Raw genomic sequence first — 26,221 nt, 5'->3', positions numbered from 1 at the left:
CAGATTTGCTTCCCATTTCCACTTGCAGGCATGTGTGTTTTGGAGGACTATACAGTGGTATTCTTTTTATTTTCTCTTTTTTAAAATCTGAATTCATTGGCTACATTTAAGAGATTATATATAAAAGGAGGGCATAACCCCTCTTAGCTGTAGTCCTTCTAGGCCCTTGAACTCATTTAAATCATTGGCCTGATCTCTTTGGCACTTGCATTTCAGCCTTTGGCATAAAGGCTAATCATCTTTCCTAGAATGTAGTGCCTAGATCTGAAAATAGTCCCCTTTATGTAAATTTGGCCAGTACGGAATATAATAAAACTATTACATTAATTTATTTACAAAACATTTACAAGGTTCCTACCTTGCCCCTGTCACTGTATTCAGTGCCCAGGACTGAAAAATGAAGATAACACAGTCCCTGCTCTCAGAGCCCAGCAGAGGAATGACAGATATTTTAAATATCGTGGGTAGAGTGATAGAAGCATCTACAGAATTTAGGATGGTGCATTTCTCTTGTGGGGAAGGATGTTTTGAAAAGGAAGTCCCAGAGAACAGATGCATTGAAAGATGTTTACCATTGGGCCAGGCGTGGTGGCGCACACCTGTAATCCCAGCACTTTGGGAGGCCAAGGCAGGCAGATCACTTGAGGTCAGGAGTTCAAGACCAGTGTTGACAACATAGTGAAACCCCGTCTCTAGTAAAAATAGAAAAATTAGCTGGATGTGGTGGCGCACACCTGTAATCCCAGCTACTCGGAAGGCTGAGGCAGTTCTCGAGAATTGCTTGAACCCAGGAAGTGAAGGTTGCAGTGAGCTGAGATCGTGCCACTTCACTCCAGCCTGGATGATGGAACAAGATTCTGTCTCAAAAAAAAAAAAAGATGTTTACTGTTGGAATGGCTGTGGGTTGGGGGGGCTTGGAAGGAAAGGAGATAAGGGAATGTTCCTGAAACAGTACACCCTCAGCCTCTGCACTTGCTGTAACATTTCAGGGGCCTCAAACCTACCACCCAAACCTTACCAGTTAATTGCTCTTCCCCTTGTGTCTCTGGTGTCAGCCACGCTGAATTAAATTCCCCAAATGCAGCATTGTTTTGTTAGCTTGTTCACTCCCTCCCTCCTTCCCTCTCTCCCTCTCTTTCTCCCTCCCTCCTTCCCAATAAACAACTATTTTATACTCTTTATGTACTAGGCATTGTTCAAGGGGCGGGGGATACAGCAGTAAAAAATCACAAACACAAAAAACTATGCTTCTGATGTCACACATCCTACTTTATGGTAAGAAGAATCAGTGTAAATAAATTTACAAGTAATCAGGTGGTTAAATGTGCCAAGAAGAAAAATAAGTAGGGTATCTTACCTTAGAGATGTCCAAAGATGGAGTGAGTTGTCTTGGGAGGAAGTGACTGTCATTCCTGTCATTAGAAGTGTTTGAACGGAAGCTGAGTGACTACTTGCTAGATAACGTCTGCATTGAGTGGGAGGTTGGACTAGATGATCTCTAAATCCTTTCCAACATGAAGAATCTCTATATGTTAGCTGGGTTCCTAACTCTTGAGTTTGCATATCCAAATTACATGAATTTGTGATTCTGGGAAAAATAATGTAAGCCCTGTAATTAAATAGAAATGTGCAAGAATTTGATGGTGAGACTTAGACAGCCTAAGATTTTAAAACAGGTAACTACAAGTGGTCAGGAGGAAGCTGCTTGAAAATAGCTCTTGGCCAGGGCCAGTGGCTCGCATCTGTAATCCCAGTACTTTAGAAGGCTTGAAGGGCAAAGTGGGAGGATGGCTTGAGTCCAGGATTTTGGGACCAGCCTGGTCAGCATAGAGACCCCCTCTCTCCAAAAAAAAAGAAAAAAAAAAAAAGAAAAATTAGCCAGGCATGGTGGCGTGTGCCCGTAGTCCCAGCTGCTTGGGAGGCTGAGGTGGGAGGATTGCTTGAGGCTAGGAGGTGGAAGCTGCAGTGAGCGTGGTTGCTCCACTGCATTACAGCCTGGTAGACCCTGTCTCAAAAAAATAAAAAATAAAAAATAAATTGCTCCCATTATCCTTTAGATCAGAGATTGGCAAATTCTGGCAGACAGGCCCACTGTCTTTTTGCTTTTTAAATTTTTAATAATTTATTTAAATAGAGATAGAGTCTTGCAGTATTGCTAAGACTGGCCTTGAACTCCTGGCCTCAAGCAGTCCTCCCCCCATATCCTCCCAAAGTGCTGGGATTACAGGCGTGAGCTGCCATGCCCTGCCCACTGCCTGTTTTTGTAAGTCAAGTTTAATTGAAACATAGTTATGTTCATCCACTTCTGTACAGTATGTATGTGGTTGCTTCATCACTACATTGTCAGGGTTCAGTAGCTGGAATAGAAACCTTAGATCCTATAAAGCCTAAAATATTTACTCTCAAACTAAGTTTGCATACTTACATGTATACTGTCAAACTTTAAAAAAAAAGTTTGCCTACCCCTCTTTAAATGACTATTGGGAACAGGAAGTGAATCATGGCAGCTGTGTTAGGAGAAGGGGCAGGGCAGGCCTGATTATGTTCTATTTCAGACCTTCCTGATCTGCCAGGACAGGAAGAAGAGCCACCCTCCAAAATGCTGGATGGGGCCACTTGGAGCTGGGTTCAGGAACTTTGATAGAAAGAGCCCTGAATGAGAGACAGTTGGCGCTGTATCTTGCTAGCATGAATTAGAACTGAGCCAGGTACTAATGTAGGGGAAGTTGGCATGAAAAAGTGAGACTGTCCTTCCCTTTGTAAAAACCTTCCTATGATTTTCCAAGATTTAATATAAACAATTTCCTTCTCAGACCCCACCCTTAGGCACATTTAATTACTTCTTCTGAGCTTCCGATGTATATGTATGATAGTACAATATGCTAAGGAAAAAAAGAAAAGCAGGATAGAAGACGGGACGCAAAAGGGTGGGTGCTATCTTATGTAAGATGGTCAGGGAAGACTTCAGGCAAAGGTAAGGTTTTCTACTTATCTTGGCAAAATGTTGGGTGCATCATAGGTGTTCTATAAGTGTCTGCTAAATAAATGAATTTTGCCTGGATAAACATACTTAACAGAGAGTAAGGGAGACAGTAGGAAGAGAGGCGTACTTTGCTTTTGGATGATCTGGGAGGCAGCAAAGCATTTCTTACTTTGGCTATGCTTAGGGCCAAAAGGTCAGAGATAAGTAACCTCCTAACCCCATTTTCAGTCGAGTTCCTTGTTTACTCTGGGGAGAAAGGATGATCTTAGTGAATCACTATTTTTAGGAGGATTCTCCCTGATGAAACGTACTTTAGGTATGCATAGGACTTTTCAAAGTGTTTTTGCTAACTTTATTGCATAGTGTTGCTGTAAGGTAGTTGAGTTGATATTCTTTTATTTCTTCAGAGGAACTAAAGCATAGAGAAAATCAGTGACTTGGCCAAACAGTATAGTATTCTTAAAAGAATATAAACTTTGGAATTGGACCTAGATTTGCTCTATCCTTGCTAGCCGTGTACTTTGGGAAAATTTGAGAGTCCCTGCCCCATAAGGTTATTGTGAAAGCTGAATAGAGGAATACTAGGTACTGTTTGTTGTGACTTATGTGCAAGGTGTTGTGCTAAGCATTTTACATGCCCAGGGATTACCGTATTGTGTTTGTGTAGACACTGAGGGAAACCTCCATGGAGTAATGTAAGAACATGTAAAGTAAACGGTAGATCTGGGATTCCTGCAGAAATCATGTATATAAGGTACTTAGTATTGCCTGTAGTATAGTAGTGCCCTATTTGTGGTTGTACTTATTTATTCCTTTATACTCTTCTGTCATTGTTAGTTTGTTTATAGAGTAGTGCTCAGAACTCCTCATTTTGTAAAAATGCTTAAGAGTTTATAAGGAGGTGATTTTGCATAATGGGAAGAATCCTGAATATAGTCAGGAGACTGAAGTCCTTGACTTTGCTAAACTGTTGGAGAAAGCACAGAATTTACTTCTGAGTCCGTTTCCTTGTTTCTAAATTAAGGGGATTGGATGAAGTAAGTGATTTTATTTTAAATAAAAGCTATGTAGATCTCTTTATTTAATAAAGTCATATAGGGGAAGCCCAATATGGTAAGAAGCTAAAATCAGTTGCTTTGGTTGAGTAAGTGGAAAGGAGCCTGGAGTTCAGCCTGCTCAAAATATCTCCCCGGCCCTCTTTCCCCTAAATGACCCCAAGGGGATTTGCTGAGTCTAGTTTGAAAACCAGTTGACTAAATGATCTTTAGCTACCTTCTGACTCTGAAATCTCATTCTGAGGAGTGGAGGAAGATCCAGAAATGTTTTCTACTACTTCTGCAACACTTGGTCCAATAACTGGAGCTGGACATCCTGTGAGTGCTGTGGTTTTTTGATATCTGTGTCCTGTTTGTGTGGCATAGACCTGCAAGAAAGGACTTCCCAGCAGGTCAAGGGGAGAGTATTGTGGTTGAGACATTGTGCAGGTGGCACAGGGCTAGGGATGAGATCCTTCAGAGCATTACGACAGGGCCTGAGAGTCTGTGCTGTCTGTTCACTCTTGCCATCTGTTTTCTCCTTTGTAATCCGTGATTAGATCATGGTCATTCTTATTGTTTTCTGTTAATGGTCATTGCCAAGGGACTGACAAGCTATTTGAAAATTAGGAGACTCACTCATCAGTCAAATTCATGGAATTTTCAGCATTCACTGTGTTCTAGGCTCTCTGCTGGGTACTGAGAATATAGTGGTGACACAAGTTGAAGAGAAGAATTGAGTAAATAAAGCTTCAATAGAGTGTGATAGGTTCTGTGGTGGGAACCATACAGCAGACTGTGAAATCGAAAAAGAGAGGCCCTGATTCTGGCCTGGGGTTTGAAGAAGGCACTCCAGAATTTTCCAGAAGGATGCCTTGTCTAAGATGGGATCTGAAGAAATGAGAAGGAATCAAACTAGTGAGGGCCCAGAGGGAAGAGGGAGGGCGAGGATGTAGATGAAGAGGCTGGCGGGGCCAGATCATGAAGGGCTTTGGGTGCCATCATGGGGAATTTGGACTATCCTAACAGTAGCCAGGACCTTTAGAGGGTTTTAAGTAGTGATGTGTAATACCTGCTTTCTCTGTATGCGTCCAGTAAGTATTTGCTGCATATTTACTGGGTTTAGCTTTTTCATTGCCTGTACTGGTTGGTTGATATCATCCAGAGTCTTGAATAGAACATACAAAATTGGCACTAAACGCCAAATAAATAAAACAGTGGTATAATTCCCAGACTCTCCTAATTCAGAATTGTGATAATTTATAGATGGGGCTATACTAAAGTTTAACGTTTCCTTCTTTTGAAAAAGAGATTGTGAAAACTATAGTATAAGCTAGTATAAATAAGATGTGCTGAGAGAATGCTACAGTTTGAGGATAAGCTGGGTTTTCTTTAACAGCTTTATTGAGATATGCTTTATGTATCGTGAAGTTTATCTCTTTAAAATATACAATTTAATGGTTTAAGCGTATTTATGACGATATGCTGTTTTAAAGCACTTTATAGATGCATCATATATCATTTGTCTTCCAGTGACTATGATGGGAACACAGATCCTTTGTATCATACACTCATTTAAAATTGGTATGTGGTCTAAACTTAGTTAAGTCCCCCCAAACCAACACTGTGTATAAATTGACAAGGTTTTAATTGTACCACTGGGCAGAAGGCCAAAGGCAAGAGTTTTTAAAAGGGAAAAGGTTTCCTTCTAAAAACATAAACATAGAAGGTTTTTTCCCTCTATGTTTTTGAGAATGAGGAAGCAGGTAGGCTGGGGAAAGGAGAAGGGGGACCAAAAGAGGCAAAGATGAGAGGACAGAGAAAGATGTACCCAGAAAAACCGAGTGATGGACAGGGAGCTGTAATCGGGTGGGCAAGACCTGAATGGAAGGGGGAGGCTTGGTCTTTTCAACAGCTTCAAGCATTGGTGTTTTTGAGGAGCTGAGCTTGAGCCCCATCTGGTGGCTCTAGGCTTATAGTGCAGCCATTAGAAGAATCAGGCTTGGAGAGAATTGGCATTTGGCGTCTCCACCAGGCCCAATTTCAGTTGTTTTTCTTTTGCCCTAAGCTTTCTCATAGGATCATTGTTGGAGTCATTTCTTCCCTCTACAGTGGTGGCTGTTTTTCTCTTATGTCTCAGACTGTGTTTCTTCACTCTTATCCGTGAGTTTTAAATGCAATCTTACTGGACAACATCACCTAATACCCTATTGTTGCTGTCATCATTGATGCCCTGAGTCATTGCCCCTACCTTCTCAACAACTTCAGATTCTGTCTTAACGTCACTCTTTCCAGCATTATTCCTGTTAATTTGTGGTGCTCACATGCTGGTGACCCTTGTAACACCTTTACCTCTCAATTATTTCTCTCTTCCAATGATCTTGTTTTCTACTTCTCCCTACTCCCCCACAGGATTCCTATAATTATACTTCGTTTTTGACATTATCAATAACTACAGTCCTTCCATGATTTCAATTCCTTGAAGTCCCTCTCTGATTTCTGTCTTCTATATTTCAGGCTTAATTTCCTCTGGTACCTGGTACCCTTACTCCAACAAGCCTTCAAGTCCCCTTCAATTCATTAGTTTCTATTATATTTTCACTATTCGTCACCTCCTTCTATACAGAGTGAATTTAAAGTCCCTCACACACATCCTCTGCTCTCCTGTCCTTCTCTTTGTTATGCAGTGCTTCGACCTGGTTCAGTCCAACTCTGGTTTCTCTATTCTTTCGTCTGTTCAACCAGCTGAACAAGACTGGAGAAAAAGATAGAACTTTGTTAATTGGTTTCACTTCAAATCGTTACCAGGAATTTTAAGTAGGCCCTTACACATCTTATACACATCTCATACACATGTCCCAAATGAAACTCTTCATCTTCCTTCTCAGACTGCTCCATCTGCAGTCATCTCCATTTGAATTGATGATAATGCTGTCCATCTACAAATTCAGCCCAGCCACCTTAGAGTCTACCTTAATTCCTACCTATCTATCTACCTACCTATCTATCTGCTTATTTATTTAGAGATAGGGTCTTGCTCTGTCACCCTGGCTGGAGTACAGTGGCACAGTCATAGCTCGCTGAAACCTTAAACTCCTGGGCTCAAGCAGTCTTCTTGCCTCAGTCTACCAAATAGCTGGGACTACAGGTGTATGCCACTGCACTTTCTAATTTTATCTTATTTTACCTTTTTATAGAGACGGGATCTTACTGTGTTGTGCCCAGGCTGGTCTTGAACTCCACCTCAGCTTCTCAAAGTGCTGGGATTATAGATATGAGTCATTGCACCCGGCTTCTTAATTCCTTTCTTTGCTTCATGCTTAACATGTAGTCTAAGAGCAGATCCTTTGGTCGTACCTTCCTACAGCCAGAATTCTGACCATTTCTCAACTGTCTTGGTCATGTGCTCTTGGAACGCATGTATTGTCACCATCCTGATCTAGGCCATAACTGTGTTTTGGTTGGATTACTACAATAGCCTCCTATTTGGTCTTCCTGCTCCCACCCATTTCCCCTATAGTCCATTCTACTTGCCACCTACTTAAAAGTTTCTGCTGAGAAGTGGTTCAGTTGTTATTATAGATTGTTTTTGTGTTTGGGATGTTTTTGCTTCCTCCAAAATTCGTGTTGAAACTTAACCCCCAGTGCAACAACTTTAAGAGGTAGGACCTTTAAGGAGGTAATATTAGGGATCAGCACCTTTAAAAAAGGGTCTGAGGGAGCGAGTTCAACCGTTTTCGTTCCATTCCTTCTTCCCTGTGAGGAAACAGCATTCTAGATGTCATCTTGGAAGCAGAGACTGAGCCCTCAGCAGACACCAAACCTGCTGGTGCCTTGATCTTACATTCCCAGGCTCCAGAACTGTGAGGAAATACATTTCTATTCTTTTTGGAGATGGAGTCTTGCCCTGTTGACCAGGCTGGAGTGCAGTGGCACGATCTCAGCTCACTGTGACCTCCATCCAGCGGGTTCAAGCAATTACCCTGCCTCAGCCTCCCGAGTAGCTGGGATTATAGGTGTGCGCCACCACACCCGGCTAATTTTTGTATTTTTAGTAGAGACGGGGTTTCATCATGTTGGTCAGGCTGGTCTTGAACTCCTGACCTCAAGTGATCCTCCTGCCTTGGCCTCCTAAAGTGCTGGGATTACAGGCGTGAGCCACTGCACCTGACCAATTTCTGTTCTTATAAATTACTACCTCAGGTATTTTGTTACAGCAGTACAAATGGACTGAGACAATGGTCTTTTTTTTCTTTTTGCTTTTTAAAGATTTTCTGTTTGTGGTATGTTCTTCCGTATCCTTATGATGTGTCTAGGTGCAGATTTAGTTTTCTCCTGTTGGGACATTGCTTCCTGAATGTGAGGTTCCATATCTTTAATCAACTCTTGAAAATTCTTACCTGTTGGCTCTTCAGATATTGCCTGTTCCCCATTCTGTATTCTATCCTTTTGGGCTGCCTGTTAAACTTCCTTGTTTTGGACCTTTTAAATTTATATTTCCCCTGTCTGTTAACCTCTCTTTTACCTTTTCCATCTTTTTAACTCTGTGCTTTTTGTAATTTCATATCTCTCTTGATCACTATTTTTTAATATCTTCCTTTGCCTCTAATATGCCATTTCTCTTTTCTATTTGTAGCTGTTGTATGTGGTTAATCTTCAGATCTTCTGATCTTTGTTGATAGCACCTTGTTCCTTTCTCCTGTTTTTTCATTCCTCCTTTTATGACTTTAAACATTGGAATGTACTTACTGTATGGTTTCTAGCCAATAATCTTAGTAACTTTGGTTCTTTTTGGTATAAACTTGCTCTGCCCAGTTATAGTAAAAGATGGATCTTTATGTGTTTTGTAATTTTTAGTTAAAAGCTTGGGTTCAGCTGGACTTTAATCTGTGGGAATCCTGTGTGACCTCTGTAGAGAGGAGCTCCCTTCAGAGTACTTTTGTTTGCTCAGCTAGGTTTCCCAGGGATATTACTAGGCTGATGGCCATTTTATGCTAGTTTCTCAGAACAGATAGGTTCTGGACCACTCAGGTGGTATAAATTTGAACTCTGAATTCAAGTGAGAGCAGGTCTAAGATGACAAATTCTCTAGGGATAATCCTCCTTTAACTCCTAATGGAGCCCAGGTCCTGTTATCTCCCTGTATCAGGGAGGTGACTTTTTTCACTAGTTATCCTGAAGCTGTAGTTCTCCAATAGTCCTTGCTTTAGATTGGGGACTGAAGTCTCATTTTCAACTTACCACCTCTATTGGGCCCAGACTCTTGTCTCTTATACCTGCATGATTGTTAGGACCCAGACTCCTTGGTTCTGGAGATCAGCAAGACACTAATAAGGACAGCTCAGTGGTAGTTTAAACTTACTGTTCTTTTTCATTTAGTCCTCTTTTCTTCTGGTTTTAGCTGGAATGTCACTTACTTTCTGTGTGATCAACTATACATTTTAAGTGATGGTTACATTTTATTCAGTATTTTTAGCTGTTTTATAGTATTAGAGGTTTTCCAGTCTATCTGGTTTGCCATAGTGGTGGAAGTGGAAGTCTGTTGTCTGCCTTTTAATTTCGTAGGACTTATTGTTTATGAAGGCTGTTTAAAATACCTTTATTAATCCATTCTCCTGTTTTAAAAATGAGAAAATTACATTAAAAAACTAAACCTTCCCCTTTCTCTCTTTCCTTGGGGTATTATTATATGTTTGGTATATATCCCTAGTGAAATGGCTTTCAAAGAAACAAACCAGTCTTCATATCAACCTTAACATCTGGGACATTTGTCTTACAGTGCCAAAGGATACATTTTGTAGAAGCTGCCTGTTGCCTGGGTCGGGCCAACTCACACCTGAATTCCACTTACAAATACACTTTTGGGAGAAGAGATGTTGAAAACGGGCGTGGAGAGATTGCTTTAGTATATTGTGAAGCTCACCATTTATAGCAAGGCAGATGGGTTAATTTGTATCACTTTTAAGTCACAATAGCTCATAAGAGATAATCTTTTTTTTTTTTTTTTTTTTTTTTTTTTAAATAATCTTAGGTTTGTTTATTGCTTTGTTACCAAGATCTTCCACATATTGTCTCAGAACAACACTGGGGAGAAATATGGTAGACATCATTATGCCCATTTTACCACTAAGTAAAACTGAGGCTCAGTTTACATTGTTAATGACTCTCCTGAGATTATGCAGGTTGCAGGTGGTAATGATGTTACCCTGCCATGAGAATTGAGGCTTCTTATACGTCTTTTTGCCATGCTGCCACTGGTGACATTCTTTATTAGGGCGAAACGAGGTATCAACTCAATATCGGCCATAAAGAACCAGTGTTTTCTTGCAGGTTTATTTGTCATTCATTCAACGAGTTTGAGTCCCTCCTATGATCCAGGCACCAGGAACAGATAGGAGCTCTTTTCTATAACTGGGAGCTAACATGCAGGTTTTACATTTGCTGACTGACGTGCTTTCTACTTTGCTTCCATAGATTGATGATGGTCTCCAGCTGTCAAAGAAGATTGTGGTTGCCAAGAGAAAGGTAACCATTTCTCATCCCCTTGAGTGGAGTTGGATGCCTCTAGGAGTCCACATTGGCTGGCAGTAGACATGGCCGAATTTACAAGCTACAAGGAGACGGCCTCCAGCCGCCACTTGCGATTTAAGCTACAGAGTCTAAGCCGCCGCCTTGATGAGTTGGAGGAAGCCACAAAAAACCTCCAGAAAGCAGAGGATGAGCTCCTGGATCTCCAGGACAAGGTGATTCAGGCAGAAGGTAGCAACTCCAGCATGTTGGCGGAGATTGAAGTGCTGCGCCAGCGGGTGCTGAGAATTGAAGGCAAAGACGAGGAGATTAAGAGAGCAGAGGATCTGTGTCGTCTGATGAAGGAGAAACTTGAAGAGGAAGAAAACCTCACCCGGGAGCTGAAATCTGAGATTGAGCGGCTTCAGAAACGAATGGCTGAATTAGAGAAGCTGGAAGAGGCCTTCAGCAGGAGTAAGAATGACTGTACCCAGCTGTGTTTGAGCCTGAATGAGGAGAGAAATCTGACCAAGAAAATCTCCTCTGAGCTAGAAATGCTCAGAGTCAAAGTGAAAGAACTAGAATCTTCTGAGGACCGCTTGGATAAAACTGAGCAGAGTTTAGCGTCAGAGTTAGAAAAGCTGAAATCATTAACTCTGAGCTTTGTAAGTGAGAGAAAATACTTGAATGAAAAGGAGAAAGAAAATGAGAAATTGATAAAAGAACTCACTCAAAAACTAGAGCAGAACAAAAAAATGAACCGAGATTATACAAGGAATGCTTCTAATCTGGAAAGAAATGACCTTCGGATTGAGGATGGCATCTCTTCTACACTGCCGTCCAAAGAATCAAGAAGGAAGGGCGCTCTGGACTACCTAAAGCAGGTAGAGAATGAAACAAGAAACAAATCAGAAAATGAAAAGAACCGCAATCAGGAAGACAACAAAGTCAAAGACCTTAACCAGGAGATTGAGAAACTTAAAACACAAATCAAACACTTTGAATCGTTGGAAGAAGAGCTTAAGAAAATGAAAGCCAAAAATAATGACCTTCAGGATAATTACCTAAGTGAGCAAAATAAAAACAAATTATTAGCCAGCCAACTGGAGGAGATAAAGCTACAAATCAAGAAACAGAAAGAGTTAGAAAATGGGGAGGTAGAAGGGGAAGATGCTTTCCTGTCCAGCAAAGGCAGACATGAGAGGACTAAGTTTAGAGGCCACGGAAGTGAGGCTCCTGCGTCCAGGCACACAGCACGGGAACTGTCTCCTCAGCATAAGCGGGAACGACTCCGGAACAGGGAGTTTGCTCTCAACAATGAAAACTGTTCTCTGAGCAACAGGCAGGTTTCTTCTCCCAGTTTCGCCAACAGGAGGGCAGCAAAAGCTTCTCACATGGGGGCGAGTACAGACAGTGGAACTCAGGAGACAAAGAAAACTGAAGACCGATTCGCACCCGGATCCTCCCAGAGCGAAGGGAAGAAGTCTAGGGAGCAGCCCTCAGTGCTGAGTCGCTACCCCCCTGCTGCTCAGGAGCACAGTAAAGCGTGGAAGGGGACTCCCAAGCCGGGCACCGAGAGCGGACTGAAGGGAAAAGTGGAGAAGACAACACGAACGTTTAGTGACACCACCCACGGATCTGTTCCCAGTGACACATTGGGTAGAGCTGACAAGGCTTCTGACACCTCCTCTGAGTCTGTCTTTGGCAAGAGGGGACATGTACCTGGCAATGGAAGTCAAGTAACTCACGCTGCAAACTCTGGCTCTTCTAAGGCCATTGGAGCTCTGGCCTCATCTCGAAGATCCTCCTCAGAAGGGTTCTCTAAAGGCAAAAAGGCTGCCAATGGCCTTGAGGCCAATACCAGTTCCTCAAATTCCAAGGCTCCTGTTTTATCAAAGTATCCTTATAGCTCTAGAAGCCAAGAGAACATCCTTCAGGGATTTTCAACCTCACATAGAGAAGGGGTTGATCAACCTGCAGCAGTTGTGATGGAAGACAGCAGTCAGCATGAAGCCTTGAGGTGTCGAGTCATCAAATCCAGTGGCAGAGAGAAGCCAGACTCAGATGATGACTTGGACATAGCATCTCTTGTTACTGCCAAGTTGGTAAATACAACCATCACTCCAGAGCCCGAGCCCAAACCACAGCCTAACTCTAGAGAAAAGGCCAAAGCCCGAGGGGTACCTAGAACCTCCCTGTTTGAGAATGATAAAGATGCTGGAATAGAGAATGAATCTGTGAAATCTGTCAGAGCCTCCACCAATGCCATGGAGCTCCCAGATACCAATGGTGCTGGGGTAAAAAGCCAAAGGCCCTTTAGCCCCAGAGAGGCGTTGCGATCTAGAGCCATCATCAAACCTGTTATTGTTGATAAGGATGTGAAAAAAATCATGGGAGGATCTGGAACAGAGACTACGTTGGAGAAACAGAAACCTGTCTCCAAACCAGGGCCAAACAAAGTGACAAGTAGCATTACTATCTATCCCTCTGACAGCAGCAGCCCCAGAGCTGCTCTGGGTGAGGCCCTGAGGGAGAGGCACACATCCACCAGCAATATCCAGGTGGGGCCGGCAGAGCTCACATCATTTAGCAACCATGTCAGCTCCCCTTTTGAGCTCTCCATTCACAAACATGACATCACCCTGCAGCTTGCAGAAGCGGAGAGAATGGCAGATGGGCCCCTGAAGAACAGGCCAGAAACAGTGGTCTCTCGGAGCAGCATTATAATCAAGCCATCGGATCCTGTGGAGAGGAATAGTCATGCACCTCCAGCGGAGACAATCAGGTGGAAAAGCCATAGTGCCCCTTCAGAAGTGGGCTCCTCAGATGCCAGACATGTTACTGTGCGGAATGCCTGGAAGAGTAGGCGAGACTTGAAATCTTTAGAAGACCCCCCAACTCGAATAGGTAAAAACATGGAATCTGCCAATACCAATGCCTACACCCAGAGGTCTTCCACAGACTTCTCAGAACTTGAACAGCCCAGGGCCTACCTTTTTGAGCAGGGCACTCGAAGGGTAGGACCAAGTTCAGGGGATGCCCCTGAGGCCTCCTCCAGAAGGACCCAAAGTAGCCTCACTGTGTCAGAGGTGCTTACCCGTCGGAATCGGGTAGGAGACACCATCACTGTCGCAGCCTGGAACCACTCAGCAGGCATGGTGAGTTCCAGCCTCTCTGCCCTCTCTCTTTTCTCTCTCCCTTTTCCTTCTTTGCTTTTCCTTTTTCCCCTCTCCTCTGGCCTGTGTGACCCAGGATCCTGAGAACTGAGTAGAACTGGGTTCCTTAAAGAACTGTTGAAAAATCAGGTGGGTTTGACCTTTCTCCTAAAGAAGGTTTTTAGCAGCATGACTTTTCAAAATCCTTTTTCCAATTTGTTGTCTTCATTTTGCTCTCACATATGAAGGCGACACAAAAAGGAAATATGTCTTCTCTTCGCTTGGTTTGCCAGAGCAGCTAAAGGAGCTCCCTGTAGGACCTCAGAGCAGCACGAAAAGCACAAGCAGCAGCTATAGCTGCTGGGGAGCTCTGAGCGACAGTAGGAGGCCTGGTGCCCTTTCTGTAGAACACAGCGATGGGGAGCCAGGTCAGCAAGTTCTCGGCTGCCTCAGTTAGCAGATCTTCACAGGCTGCTGGCCTCTCAGGGATGAGGAGAGCCGGGGCTTACACTGGGCCTATTTCAGATAAGCTTATACCCAATTCCAAATGACACTTTCTTTTGACCCCCCCAGACAGCTGTCTGTCTCATATCATCAGTCTGAGGGCAGGGCTGGTTCAGTATGGCTCATTACAGCTTTGATAAATCCAGAACCACCTGCCTTATGTGAGTGTTAGGGTCAGAGTGTCAGAACAGCATCTGGAGAAGCCCTTGGGAGTGTCTTTTCAGTAAGAAACCCGTGATGATGAAAAACTCTTTGGACCTGGCCACAGTGCTCCCTTCTTTTACAAAAAGCAGATGACTATTAACTTGAAAAGCCTGTGACTCTTTACAGGGTACTTAACACTGGACAAAAGTACTCACTACCCACTGTGTCATTCAGTCCCTTGAATATCTGCCTGGGGGCAGATACTATCCCCATTTTTCAGATATAGAAGCTAAGGGTCAGAAACACAAAATATCTTACCCAAGGTTACCCAGCTTAATTACTGGAAGAGCTAAGACTTGAATCCAAGATTCCTGTCTCTAAATCCAATGTTCTTTCTACTCTGCTAACCTTTCTCACTCATGCCTATGTTATTCTTTGATCTGCATTTGCTTGGGAGAACCAAGGAGAACATTAAAAAGATAGAATTCTGGCCAGGCATGGTGGCTTACACCTGTAATCTCAGCACTTTGGGAGGCCGAGGTGGGCAGATCACAAGGTCAGGAGTTCAAGGCTAGCCTGGCCAATATAGTGATACCCCATCTCTACTAAAAATACAAAATTAGCCAGGTGTGGTGGCACATGCCTGTAATCCCAGCTACTCAGGAAGCTGAGGCAGGGGAATTACTTGAACCCGGGAGTGGCTGAGGCAGGAGAATTACTTGAACCCGGGAGGTGGAGGTTGCAGTGAGCCGAGATCGCGCCATTGCACTCCAGCCTGGGCAACAAGAGCGAAACGACGTCTCAAAAACAAACAAACAAAAGAAACCAGGTGTGGTGGTGCGTGCTTGTAATCCAAGCTACTTGGGAGGCTGAGACAGGAGAATCGCTTGAACCGGGAGGCAGAGGTTACAGTGAACTGAGACTGTGCCATTGCACTCCAGCCCGGGAGACAGTGCGAGACGTCATCTCAAAAAAAAAAAGGTAGAATTCTAGGAATAGGGAGAAAGACAGCTATTTGGGCCCCAGAAGCTTTGGACATTTAAGAGGAGAGAAGAAGGATGAGAGACGGGCATGTGAGCTTTCTGGTAGTTTGTATGTGGGAAGGAGGAAGAGAGCTGTCCGGACCTCTCTTCAGCTCCCCACCAAGGATGTGGATGGGTCTCATCCCCAGAATCATGCAGCCTGCATGCACGTGCAGAACTCAGACTGCTGGCCCCTCCTCAGGGGTACCAGTCCCATGCACCTATTCCAGGCTCTGTCCTCTGTAAGGCTCCTGTTCTGTTGTGAGCCTCCTCCTAGCCTACCCTGATGGTTCCTAGCAGCTTGGAGTTCCCGGTCTACCCGATTTCCAAGGAACTTACATATTGGCCCGTACTCAGGCAAAAGCATATCTTTGCAGTTAACTTAGGGCCTGTCTGGGCTATATCTGCCTCTGCTAGGTTGGAAGGGACCCATTGTGGTAGCAGGTGAGGGTGTCTTGTTCCTCACTTTACTGATCTCCACAGTGCACTTTTATTATCTATTGGCACAGGAGGAAGAAGGGGAAGACTGTACACTCAGTGTCTACAGGCAACTGCACAACTCCCTGGATCCGTCTGAACTGCCTGGGAAACAGAGGCTGCCAGAGCCTGGGCGAGTACGGGCCGAGGAACAATTACGGCCAACCAGGCCCTGTGCTGAGGAGAACTGAACCCGCTAGGTGTCTGCTGTCTGCCCTCTGCTCCTGCTTCTTAGCTCTCTCCACTGTCCTGCCCCATGAAGGATCCAAGGCCAGTTAACCAGGCAAGACACAAGCCTTGGCTGGGAAACTGTGGTAGAGCTGGGCTGTGGCTCAGGTAATTTTTGCCATTTGGCCAGAGGGAATCAGAGACTATAAGCTGGACAGTCACCCAGGCCCAACCTTCCCCAATGCACGAGTCCTCTCTCTCTCCTTGTCCCTGTCAACCAAGTAGTTGGACCATTCTGGCCCCCAAACGGGGGAAGATAAAGTCCCCACCACACCACAGGAGTCAAAAGTTCTTCTCGGCTCCTTGGTGGGTTGTTTCTGGATCCTAAGACAGCCCCTGTCTGTGTGGTTAATGTTCTGATTTCTCAGTCTCACTATATCCACTTCATTCCTCATTTGCCCAGTGGGCTCAAGTACCCCGTAAGATTTACCAGCCATCAGCTCCATCTAGGGGGCTTTCATTTCTTTCTCCCTGGCGTTCTTTTCCGCAGCCTTTTAAAGCAGAAAGGGGTCTGTGCTGCCTCTGAAGGATTGAGACTACCCTTTAGGTTGAAGTTTGACCTGGCCCCTGGCTGACCAGTCTCCTGGAAGCAGAGCATGCAGATACCCATGCGGATACCCATTGGAATGACATCATCCCTCCCCAACCCCAGCTCTCTCTGCTCACCTTTCAAAGGCACCTGGGGCAAGCCTCATGCATCTTCTTTCCCGAGCACCAGTAATGCTGCTGGCATCGCCTGCTCTCTCTTCATTGTTTCCACCTTGGGAAAATCCCTAGGCTAAGCTGGGCCTGACCCAGCATCCTCTGCCTTCTAGGAAGTGCCCAGCACGGGGGAAAGCAGACCCGAAGTGACTCACCTTTAGTCACTCCACAAGCAATAGCTCCATGAGAGGCATGGACTATGAGACTACTCCCTCCTGTTCCTCCTCCTCCGTCCCCCATGGAGGAGGCATCGCACTTTACCAAGCTGATGCATTCCTACAGAAGTGGGCCCCGGATTTCTGCAAGTCGACTATCATGATGACTTCGTTGGAGGAGAGGTGATACGTACATACCCATTGAGGGCCTCAGGTTTATGTAGTTCAAAATGCAGCAAACCTTTCAGAAAGCCACGTAAATAAATTGGTTAGGTTCCTTATACCAGTCATATGGGGAAGTTTAAAAGAATTGTATATTCTTGGCACTGCTTTTTCTTTAGCGTTCTTTCAATTCAAAGAAGGGATCCTCTTTCAAAGGCTACCTTTATGAAGCAGACACTATTGCCCTCAGAATGAGACAACATTAAACTAGCAGTCTGGTAAGCTGTATTTGTTTCCCCATGGCTTTACTTCCTTGCTGTGTGACCTTGGGTGAGTCATTGCCGCCTTGGAGCCTCAGTTTCCCTGTCTGTAAAATGAGTTCTTTGAAATGGATGATCTCTAAGGGCACCAAATCTGGTATTCTGAGGTTCTCCTGTTTTCACCATCTGTAATAGTATGGGATGATTTACCTGTTCTCAGGTAAATAGTATAATAGTATGGGATGATTTTTGCTTTTGGAAGGTATCATCCATGTGGGTTCTTCCCCCCTGCCCTCAATTGTTTTTCTGGGCCTTGTTTTTTAGTTTCCTCATGTTTTAATCTCATGGGGATGAGCTCAGAGAAGCTCCCTGGGCCTGTTTCCCAGTCTGCAAAGTGAAGGGATTAGATTGGATGGTCTCTGAGGCTCTTTGTGGCATCAGCCTTGTCCAGTGCCACACAGTATCTCCTGGCTTTCTAGGAGTCTAGATGTTATGGAAAGTACCCAAGTCTGTGCATCTCCTATTCCTGTGCATCTCCTATGAATCTCCTGGCAAGAGGAAGACTCAAGATTTCCTCCAGAGGAATTGGTCTTCCCTGCCTTCACTCAGCATGGGAATCAGTGTTCATCCTGCCCTTGTCTGCATCAGATTTGGCAGTGAGGAGGCTTGGGGAGCACCTACCTTACTTTCAGGGACAGGAATCTATTGCTCATACTTGTTTCCTAGAGTTGTCAATCTAAAGGCATTGTCATGTGGCCTGCCTTTCCTCTCCACATCCCCACCTCTAATGCTCAAGATGCTATTTCCAGGATCTCTTCCTGCTGCTTCTCCTGGCTCACTGGCCAGAAACTAGCTCACTCAAGGCTGCCGTCCCTCACTTGCGGCCTCCCTGCCATTCTCCTTCACTGGTTGGCAACCTTGAGAGTTCAAAGGAAATCAACCTCCGTGGTGGTCAACTGAAGGTATAGGAAACTAAGTCTGTGGCTCTTCTCTGCTGATGGAAACAGAAGGGCGCCAAGCCATGCTTAAAAAGATCTCGCCAATAATTCTTGTGTTTGGGTGTTGGAGCCCTGGATTCTGGTGCTATATAGCTCCTGGTGCCAAAGTCTGGATCTTTCCACATTTCAGCAGCACCAACATCTGCTGCTACTCAAAATGTCCTGTGGAAGAGGGACAGCTGTGAAGCCCTTTTGCTGGGGCTGTCATCTTGAAATCTGAGTGCAATAGGATTTGATTGTAACAGTTATTTCAGGATATTTTGTTTCTTTAATCTGCACACTTTCTAGATAGATTTTATTTTTAAATGTCCTCAGCATTGCAGAAAATAACGTAGTAATAGCAAGTAAAGGCTGGAGGCTCAGTTTCTCTGGGCTTCAAATGGCTGGCAAGGCTGGCTCTCAAATCCCAAAGTTGGGAGGCATGTTTCTGGAAAGCAACTGAGGTGTAACTGTTTGGACCCAGGCCTCATCGTCAGGGGTCCTGGAGGAAGCCTCCAAGTAGAGGGGAGACCTGTAGTTGGATAGTTGTTTAATCAAGCCAAATAGTCTCACTGCCCCCAGTCAGCAAACCCACTTTTACGACAAGTTTCTTCCATAGCTTGGCTCTTAAATTTTACTGGCAGGTGTATGGTTGTTGGAGGGTTCCTAGTGAGTTGGGGACCTGGCAATAGAGCTGCTTGGTTGGAGGGAGTGGAGCTGGCTTAGTACCAGCAGCTGATCTCTTCCACCTGCTGCTGTTTTTTTGCCACTCTGACACGAAACCAGAGAAAGCTGGAGGTGGATAAATAAGCGGTGGCGGTTTTTTTGCTTTTGGGTGGCAATGAAAGAGTCACAGTGTGGGTTAAAGGGATCTGCAGTGGGGCCAAGGATGCCACCTCACCCTCAGCTGCAGGCAAGCTTGCACAAAAATAACCCCCTCTCGTTGGAGTGTTCGGGATGTGGGGGGCGCTATAGTGTTCTTGGACTTGTCGTCCTGGGGCACTTTTAGTTCTTTATATTTAGTGGGTCAGTGCCAAGTGCTACCACTTCCCAATAAAGGAACGGGGATCCAGAGGCTGGGTCCCTGGCTACCTTGTTAGGAGGTTTTGTTATTTCTCTGACAAGACTGCTTTGGAAAGAGCTGCTTTTAGGGATTATGTTTTGAATACCCCGAGTGGGGAACAGGGTTCTCCTCAAAACCTCACAACCAAGATCATAGGAGAAAGGGGCCCTATTTTCCTGCTGCTTCCCAGCTCAGAACATACTGAATGGAATGTATTTTTAAGAGAATAAAGTCTATTTTTTTGTATTTTAAAGATTGAGAGGGCTAAGAAGGTAGCCCTCAAATAAACTGTTATTGCATTATAGGCCCCTTTGTTGGGGGCAGTCTGTTGGTCCACACCTACTTGCTCAGGCAGGTGCTCTGGTCTCACCCCTGCCCCTTGGAGTCTAGGTGCAGCAGCTTCTACATTCCTGCTCCAAGCATGGGACCAAGGAGGTCGGAACCTGTCGCTGGAAACCAGGGCAAAGCAGTGGCTCAGGGCTCCTTGGGTGCATGTGTATCGTTGGAGCTGCCTGTCTGCATGTATCCTCTGGCGCGAATGCTCTCTGTTGGCTCTGCAGTACAATATGTAACCAATAAAGCTCCCTCGTTTCCATATATACTCTGTGCAAGTCTGTGATGCGAGTGTTAATGTCATCCCTGTGTATCTGTCTTCTATGCATTGATGCAGCTCTAGTGTATTTCATTGTATGATGCTTAAAACTGGGTATTTTACCTAACCAATTACTGATACTGCAAGGACTGGAAACATTAACTGAGGCTTAGAAAAGGACATGCGTAGGACCCACATAACTAGAATTATAATCAGCAGCTATTTCTTTGCAACATTTAATTTTCAGGCTTGCCCATTGTTGCCAGATAGTCATCTCTCTCTCAAGCTGCCTATGCCATCTGTTTAAAAAACAAAAACTCTTAAGAGACCTACCCCGGATTAGATACCCTAGCTAATCCCCGTGAAGTAACAATGTTGATCGCAGAACTCAGATTCAGACGCAGGTGTATGCCGAGGTCCATGCACTGTGCACTGTGCACAGCCCTCACCTTTTCATCAGTTCCGCCACTTGCCCTGATCCTGGTGTGCAGATTCTTTCCATACTGTCACGAATTCTTAAGACTAGGGGGGGAAAAAGCCTTCTCTGTTTTCATCTTCCCGTCAGACCAACAATATACATTATGTCCCTTAACTCATACTAAGAATAAAACCACATTTAAGGGGCATTACTTGGATTTGTAGTAACTGAGTTTATCTGTCAGGAGCCCCTGGTAAGGAACCAGCATGTAACATGTTTTTATCTTATATGGGCAAAAGGGACTTTGCCGGTAAGGATTCTGGGATGAGGGAGATCATCCTAGATGATCCAGGTGGGCCTTAAATGTAGTCACAGGTATATCCTTTTAAGAGGGAGACAAAGATTTGACTACAGGAGAAGGCAATGTGATGATGGAGGCAGAGATTGGAGTTAGGTGCTCTGCGGATGGAGGTAGGAGCCACAAGCCTTCCCACCCCTAGAAGCTGAAAAGAGCAAGGAAATGAACTGATCCTCCCCACTCTGAGAGCCTCCATAATGAATGCAGCCCTGCAGACCCATTTTAGACTTTAAGCATCCAGAACTGTAGATTTTTTTTTTTTTTAAGAGCCACTAAGTTTGTGGCAATTTGTTAAACCAGCTGTTACCTAAGCCCTTGCTCTTACGTAGTGTGCTTCCCAAAATGTATACCAACAGCTTTCGTAGAATTGGGAAGTTTTAGCACGTACCCATGGAGGGAATCAGGAATAAAGGCAGACTCGTCTCCCAAAGGCTCAAACTTTGTTTCACTCTTGTTTTATCTTGAAAGTTCATCCAAAGTTTCCTAATACCTATGTTCTTAGCACACCACCACACCCCTCCCCAGTGGGGAAGTCTAGTCCCACTGACTAGGAAATCCACTGCTTCTACAGGACCGCCCCCCACCTTCTGACCTGATCAAACCATTTTTCTCTTTTATATAAACATCTTCCTTATTTAAACATGGAGAAAACATATATTACCATTGTCATAGGATAAACTTGGCATTTCCAAAGGAGTAACGCCCCCATCTTGTATGTAACTCCAACCCAAAGGAACAGAAGGGCCAATTTTATATGAACTTTTATTCTCAAAATATATTAAAAAAAAAACAAAAAACGAGACTAAGATGTTACTTCACAGCACTTGCCTCACAGTCTTTATGAAGAACACAATTCCAAACTAATAGACAAGTTCCTCCCTGTGCTCTAGGTCATTCAAAGGAGGGAGGCTCCCTTGTCAAATCAGGAGCTCCAGCAGCCGATCAGGTGCCAGGGTGGACTTTCTCAGTGGGATCTAGTATTGCTAGAAGAGCCTTGCTAATACGGCAGAAACAGGCACATGGGCCTCTTCTCTTAGAATGTTATCTGTCTCACATGCTTGGGGACTGCTGTGCAGGAACACCTGGTGTGGCCTGGCGAGGCAGCGTATACATGGCCCCCAAAAACTGGTCTGCAATTCTTCCTGCTTCTCGCAGCCCACTCAGCAGAGCACCATGCACTGTGGCTGGGTAGTTACGGATTGTATGTTCTCCCGCAAAGAAGAGTCGTGGAATCGGCTGTTTTAGGGGAAAAAGAAAATTGGCAGGCTGCACATACACCTTTACTCTTGTACTTAAATTACTAAATTCCTGTTGACCTTGTGAAGGCTGACCCCCCAATTACTATTCATCATTCTATCTGAGTCTCCCTTATCAGTAGGCATTTTCCAAGAATTGACAAGGAGAAATGAGACAGTAAAACTCCACCTAGCCTCGGGGTCCTAAAGTGATGCTTAACGTGTTCTCATCAGTTTAGATACCCAATTCTAGAGCGTCCTTCCCTCAGTACCTTCTGGGAGGGAGCCTCACTACCCTGAAGCACAGGACATTTGGTGATCAGGGACACTTCAGCCTTGCAGCTCAGAGCAGGTCTGGGCTATGACACTGAGGAATTCTTACTGCTCTTGGAGTGGGGTCTGGCATAAGGGTCTAGATAAGGACCCAGGGTTATTTCTCAGGAATGCCCTGGAAGCCCCTAGTAATTGCGACCTTGCAGCAATCCTGTGAGCCATTACAAAATGGGAGTGCAATTAAAAATGGTTTTGTTTTTTAGGGGGAAAACCTGAATAAGGAAAAATGTTATTTGACTTATACTCTGGACTCCTCCATTCTGAATGCAGGCTGCCTAGATTTACAAAACCAAATGATGAGAAATCAGAAATGGTGCCATCCTTTTAACTCTGTGCTTGGTTATCTGAAAGGTCCGAAGATAGAATGACTAAAATCTGAAAAAAAAAATCAGGGCCTCTTCCCAAATAAGCCCAGATAGTTTGCCAGTTCTCACCTGTGGGGCACCTGGAATCGAGGGGCCTGGAGTGATGGGCTGAGCCATTAAATCATAGTCATTTCCAGATGATCCTGCAGCAACATAGGAATAAGAGCCCCGGGCCCAGGGATCAGCTCGCCAACGAGACACCACAGTTTCCTTGGGCTAAAAGAAAAACCAGGAGCAAAAGTCATTATGATATACCAAGGACAAATCAATCCTTGAAAGGTGGAAAAGCAGTGGTGGGTGGAGATGTAAGTGAGAGAAAGAAGGGCAACAGATGTGAGAGCCAGTGATCAAGTGATGAATGCTCTGCTTTAAAATAGACGTGGACAAAAGGACTTCGGACAGGAAGGATGCCTCCATGTTGCCTTCCTGTCTATGAATCTAGAGATCTACACAGGGTTCGGCCTTTATTCTCTTTTATAAATTCACAATATGCTTCCCTTCAAAGGAATCCTAAGGGGTTAAAGTATTTCAAAGAACAGGAAAAAGTACCAAGAGGTTCTCTGAAAACTTCCCAGAGATACTCACTGGAGTTTGGCCATTTTGTCTAAAATGTCGGGTATGGTGTGACTCTAAAGCCAGAGGAGAAATGTAGCTAACAGCCTTCAGATTCCCCAGCTCTTGTTCTGGGGGGCTTTTCTGAACCCCATGCTTAGGCCATGAACTCCAAACATTAATATTCATGTAAAGGCACACACCTCAATTCTAGCTTAAACTGTCCTGACCAAGAACGTGCTGCAAATACATTAAACCTTGGTTGAGTTTGAAGCCTAGATCCCTGCTTACCTCACCTATCTACTTACCTGGGGTACTGCACTGCTACCAAAAATCCCTTTGAGAATGGCCAGGCATCGGCCAACAATCACATCGTCACTTATGTTTTCCATGATACCAGCAGCTTCTCCTGCCACTAGTGCCAACAGTATTGGAGCTGGGGAAACAGAAAGGATAATTCTAGGGTTTTCCTACAGACTTTCCTCAAAAACGTCCTTATCAGGCCCCACCTTATTCCTGGTGCTCTGAAATCTGATGACAAGACACATACAGCAGCACCACTGAAATGCAAAGAGACAAATTATGTTTCTGAAACAGCCTATGGAACTATTGTCGCCAGAAACCAGCCACTAGGAGCTGGCAGACTAGAGAGTGAAGTAAGATTCACAGGCACCTCACTGCTTCTAACTTGACAAAACACAGCAGAGTTCCAAAGATACAATTTCAGATCTTGCTAATAAAAGGGAATTATTAAGCATCCCTTTACTTTGGCACAGAATTCTTAAGCTTGACTACCTTAGATAGCTCCATGACAATGGCTACATCCCTTTCAGCCATCCCAGGCCCCTCCAAGCCCAGGACTGTCTTCAGTCACCCATCTGGTGAATAGTTATGCAACAGACATAGGTGGTAGGCACACTACTAGAAGAGGGGGATAAAAAAAGCTATAAACTATATACTCCAATAGAGCAACAGATGCAAAATTACACAGATAATTATTAACTGTGATAAAAGCTATGAAGAAAAAGTAGGCTATAGGGAAAAGCATACGGGGGTAAATTTAATTTACATTTGGTGCAGTGGAGATGTGTGTGTCCTGGAAGTCTTTGAAATACTGACGTTTATGTCAAAACCTGAATGCTGAATAAGACAGGCTGTGAAGGAAGTGGGGTCGAGGGGGTGGGGGGAGAAGCAGCCCCCCAGGCCTAGACCACAGCACATGTAGAGGCTCTGAAGCAGAAAACAGCATGGTGTCTTCCAGGATGTGAGAGCAGCCAAATGTGCCTGGAACCTGGGGATGGACAAGGAAGTAGAGATGAGTTAGATAATGAAGAACCTTAGCATGGGCCAAGATAAGGAGTTTGAACATTTTCTTTCAGCAGTAGAAAGTTGCTAAAAGAAGCAGGAATAGCAGTAGTAGCTATTGGTAACCGTCCAGGCAATAGGTAAGAATGGCTTGGACTGGGAGGTAGGCAATAGAAAAAAGTAAATAGGTTTGCAAGACATTATAAGGCTGGCACTGACAGGACTTGACAGTCTGGATGGGGAAAAGACACGCTGCTGCTGTCAGAAAGCAATGTGCTCAGGGAGCCAAGTTCCCCCTCTGTGAAGTTAGAGGTGCTGGGGTGTGAAAGACCATTCACCACTGGGCAATGAGGAGTAATGGAAAGAACTGGGGATGGGGGCAAGCCAGTTAGCTGATGTGTCTGCAGTGACAAGGCCAATGTCTTCTTTTTACAGCCTTTTCTGGGAATGAGGTGGTGTACAAATATACTTTAAGTCTACATAGAGTTAAGTCCAATTACAGAAGAAAATAACTGAACAGGAGGTAGGAATTTCTTAAATACATTGTAAGGGAAGCAAGCAAAGAATGGGGGCAAGTCAGTCTGAGAATGAGGAACACAAGCTTCCCCTGGTAGGAAGCCTCCCTGGGCCTGTCCCTCCAGTCTGAGTGGACCTCCAGTAACCTGGGCGTTCAGCCCGTCATGCCACCTACTGCCCTGTTCTAAGGCTGCTTCCCCGCTTACTGTATCCTAAGTTGGGAGCTCCTCGAAGGCAGGTATTTTTACACCCCAGTACCTAGAAGATATTTCAGGAATTGTTTGTTGAGTTAATAAAGAGAGAAATTAAGGCATCTATATTGAGAAAATCCCAAATATTTCAAATTCTATATTCCTGTAAGGATATGGAAAAGATTAAAATTAGAAGGCATTTACCTTTATAGAGGTTCCAGAAGAGGAAGAGCTCACCCCTGCTGGCAGTCGTACTGCCAACATGCCCGAACAAATTGACACTTGGATCCCAGAACACCCGGTCAAAACACAACACCACCTACCGTAAGAAAGAAGCACATGAGCTAGTGACGGGCCGGATAATACTGGCTTCAACAGACTTCCTTGAAGTCTCTTCTAATCTGCTTTCAAAATAAGCCCAGAAATTCTTATTATTTAGGATGACATTTACGATCCTCTTTTTATAGGCTTGAGTTTGTGAAATGACCCCTTAAAAGTCCGTATGAACAGACACTTGATGATAGACTTAGACGCTGAAGAGAATCAACTGACATGCCTCAGCCCTGATGTCACAATTGAGAGCATAGCCAAATGCCCAAAAACGCAAGGCCCCTCCTCACCAAGTAAATGACTAAGACTGCTATTTGTACATTAGATCTGTAGACGGAAGTGTCTAAGGCAAGCTACCTTGTTAAGGTTGCCAAATCCCATCCTTTGGACTGCAGATGTTTTCCACTCAGGGAGAGGTGGCACAAACTGAACGGCTGGTGGCTGCTGCTTCAGCACACCCAGGGGAAGCGTACAGAGAACTGCATCGCATTTATAAATAAAGGTTTGACTCGTGGAGCGGGTATTCACAGCTATCACTTCACATCCTGCAGAAGTTGGGTGGGAGAAGGCTAGTGGTGATTAATATGGCACTGATAAGGACACTGAACGTTTAGTGTACAACAGATGGACATCCATCTCTCAATTCTCATTTT

General features: G+C 44.5%; 2 protein-coding genes across 7 annotated transcripts in view; one reads left to right on the top strand and one right to left on the bottom strand.

The window, feature by feature from the left end:
* The window catches only part of LUZP1 (leucine zipper protein 1), a 96,458-nt gene extending 76,486 nt beyond the window's left edge, over positions 1 to 19,972 (top strand). For all 5 annotated transcript variants that reach the window (XM_050790289.1, XM_050790301.1, XM_050790298.1 and 2 more), the window contains 2 exons: positions 10,492 to 13,682; positions 15,862 to 19,972. In XM_050790289.1, coding sequence (XP_050646246.1) covers positions 10,611 to 13,682; positions 15,862 to 16,017 — 3,228 coding nt within the window. In that variant the 5' untranslated portion in view covers positions 10,492 to 10,610 and the 3' untranslated portion in view covers positions 16,018 to 19,972. The remainder of the gene's footprint in view (positions 1 to 10,491; positions 13,683 to 15,861) is intronic.
* Positions 19,973 to 21,486: 1,514 nt separating this feature from the next.
* Positions 21,487 to 26,221, bottom strand: part of KDM1A (lysine demethylase 1A) — a 65,595-nt gene continuing 60,860 nt past the window's right edge. For both annotated transcript variants that reach the window (XM_050790646.1, XM_050790655.1), the window contains 5 exons: positions 25,926 to 26,113; positions 25,443 to 25,557; positions 23,535 to 23,662; positions 22,744 to 22,890; positions 21,487 to 21,977 (listed from right to left, as the gene is read on the bottom strand). In XM_050790646.1, coding sequence (XP_050646603.1) covers positions 21,792 to 21,977; positions 22,744 to 22,890; positions 23,535 to 23,662; positions 25,443 to 25,557; positions 25,926 to 26,113 — 764 coding nt within the window. In that variant the 3' untranslated portion in view covers positions 21,487 to 21,791. The remainder of the gene's footprint in view (positions 21,978 to 22,743; positions 22,891 to 23,534; positions 23,663 to 25,442; positions 25,558 to 25,925; positions 26,114 to 26,221) is intronic.

The sequence above is a fragment of the Macaca thibetana genome, chromosome 1 (assembly GCF_024542745.1).
Source record: "Macaca thibetana thibetana isolate TM-01 chromosome 1, ASM2454274v1, whole genome shotgun sequence".
NCBI lineage: Eukaryota > Metazoa > Chordata > Mammalia > Primates > Cercopithecidae > Macaca > Macaca thibetana.
The sequence above is the reverse complement of the archived record's forward strand: the minus strand, read 5'-3'. Positions and strand labels throughout refer to the sequence as shown.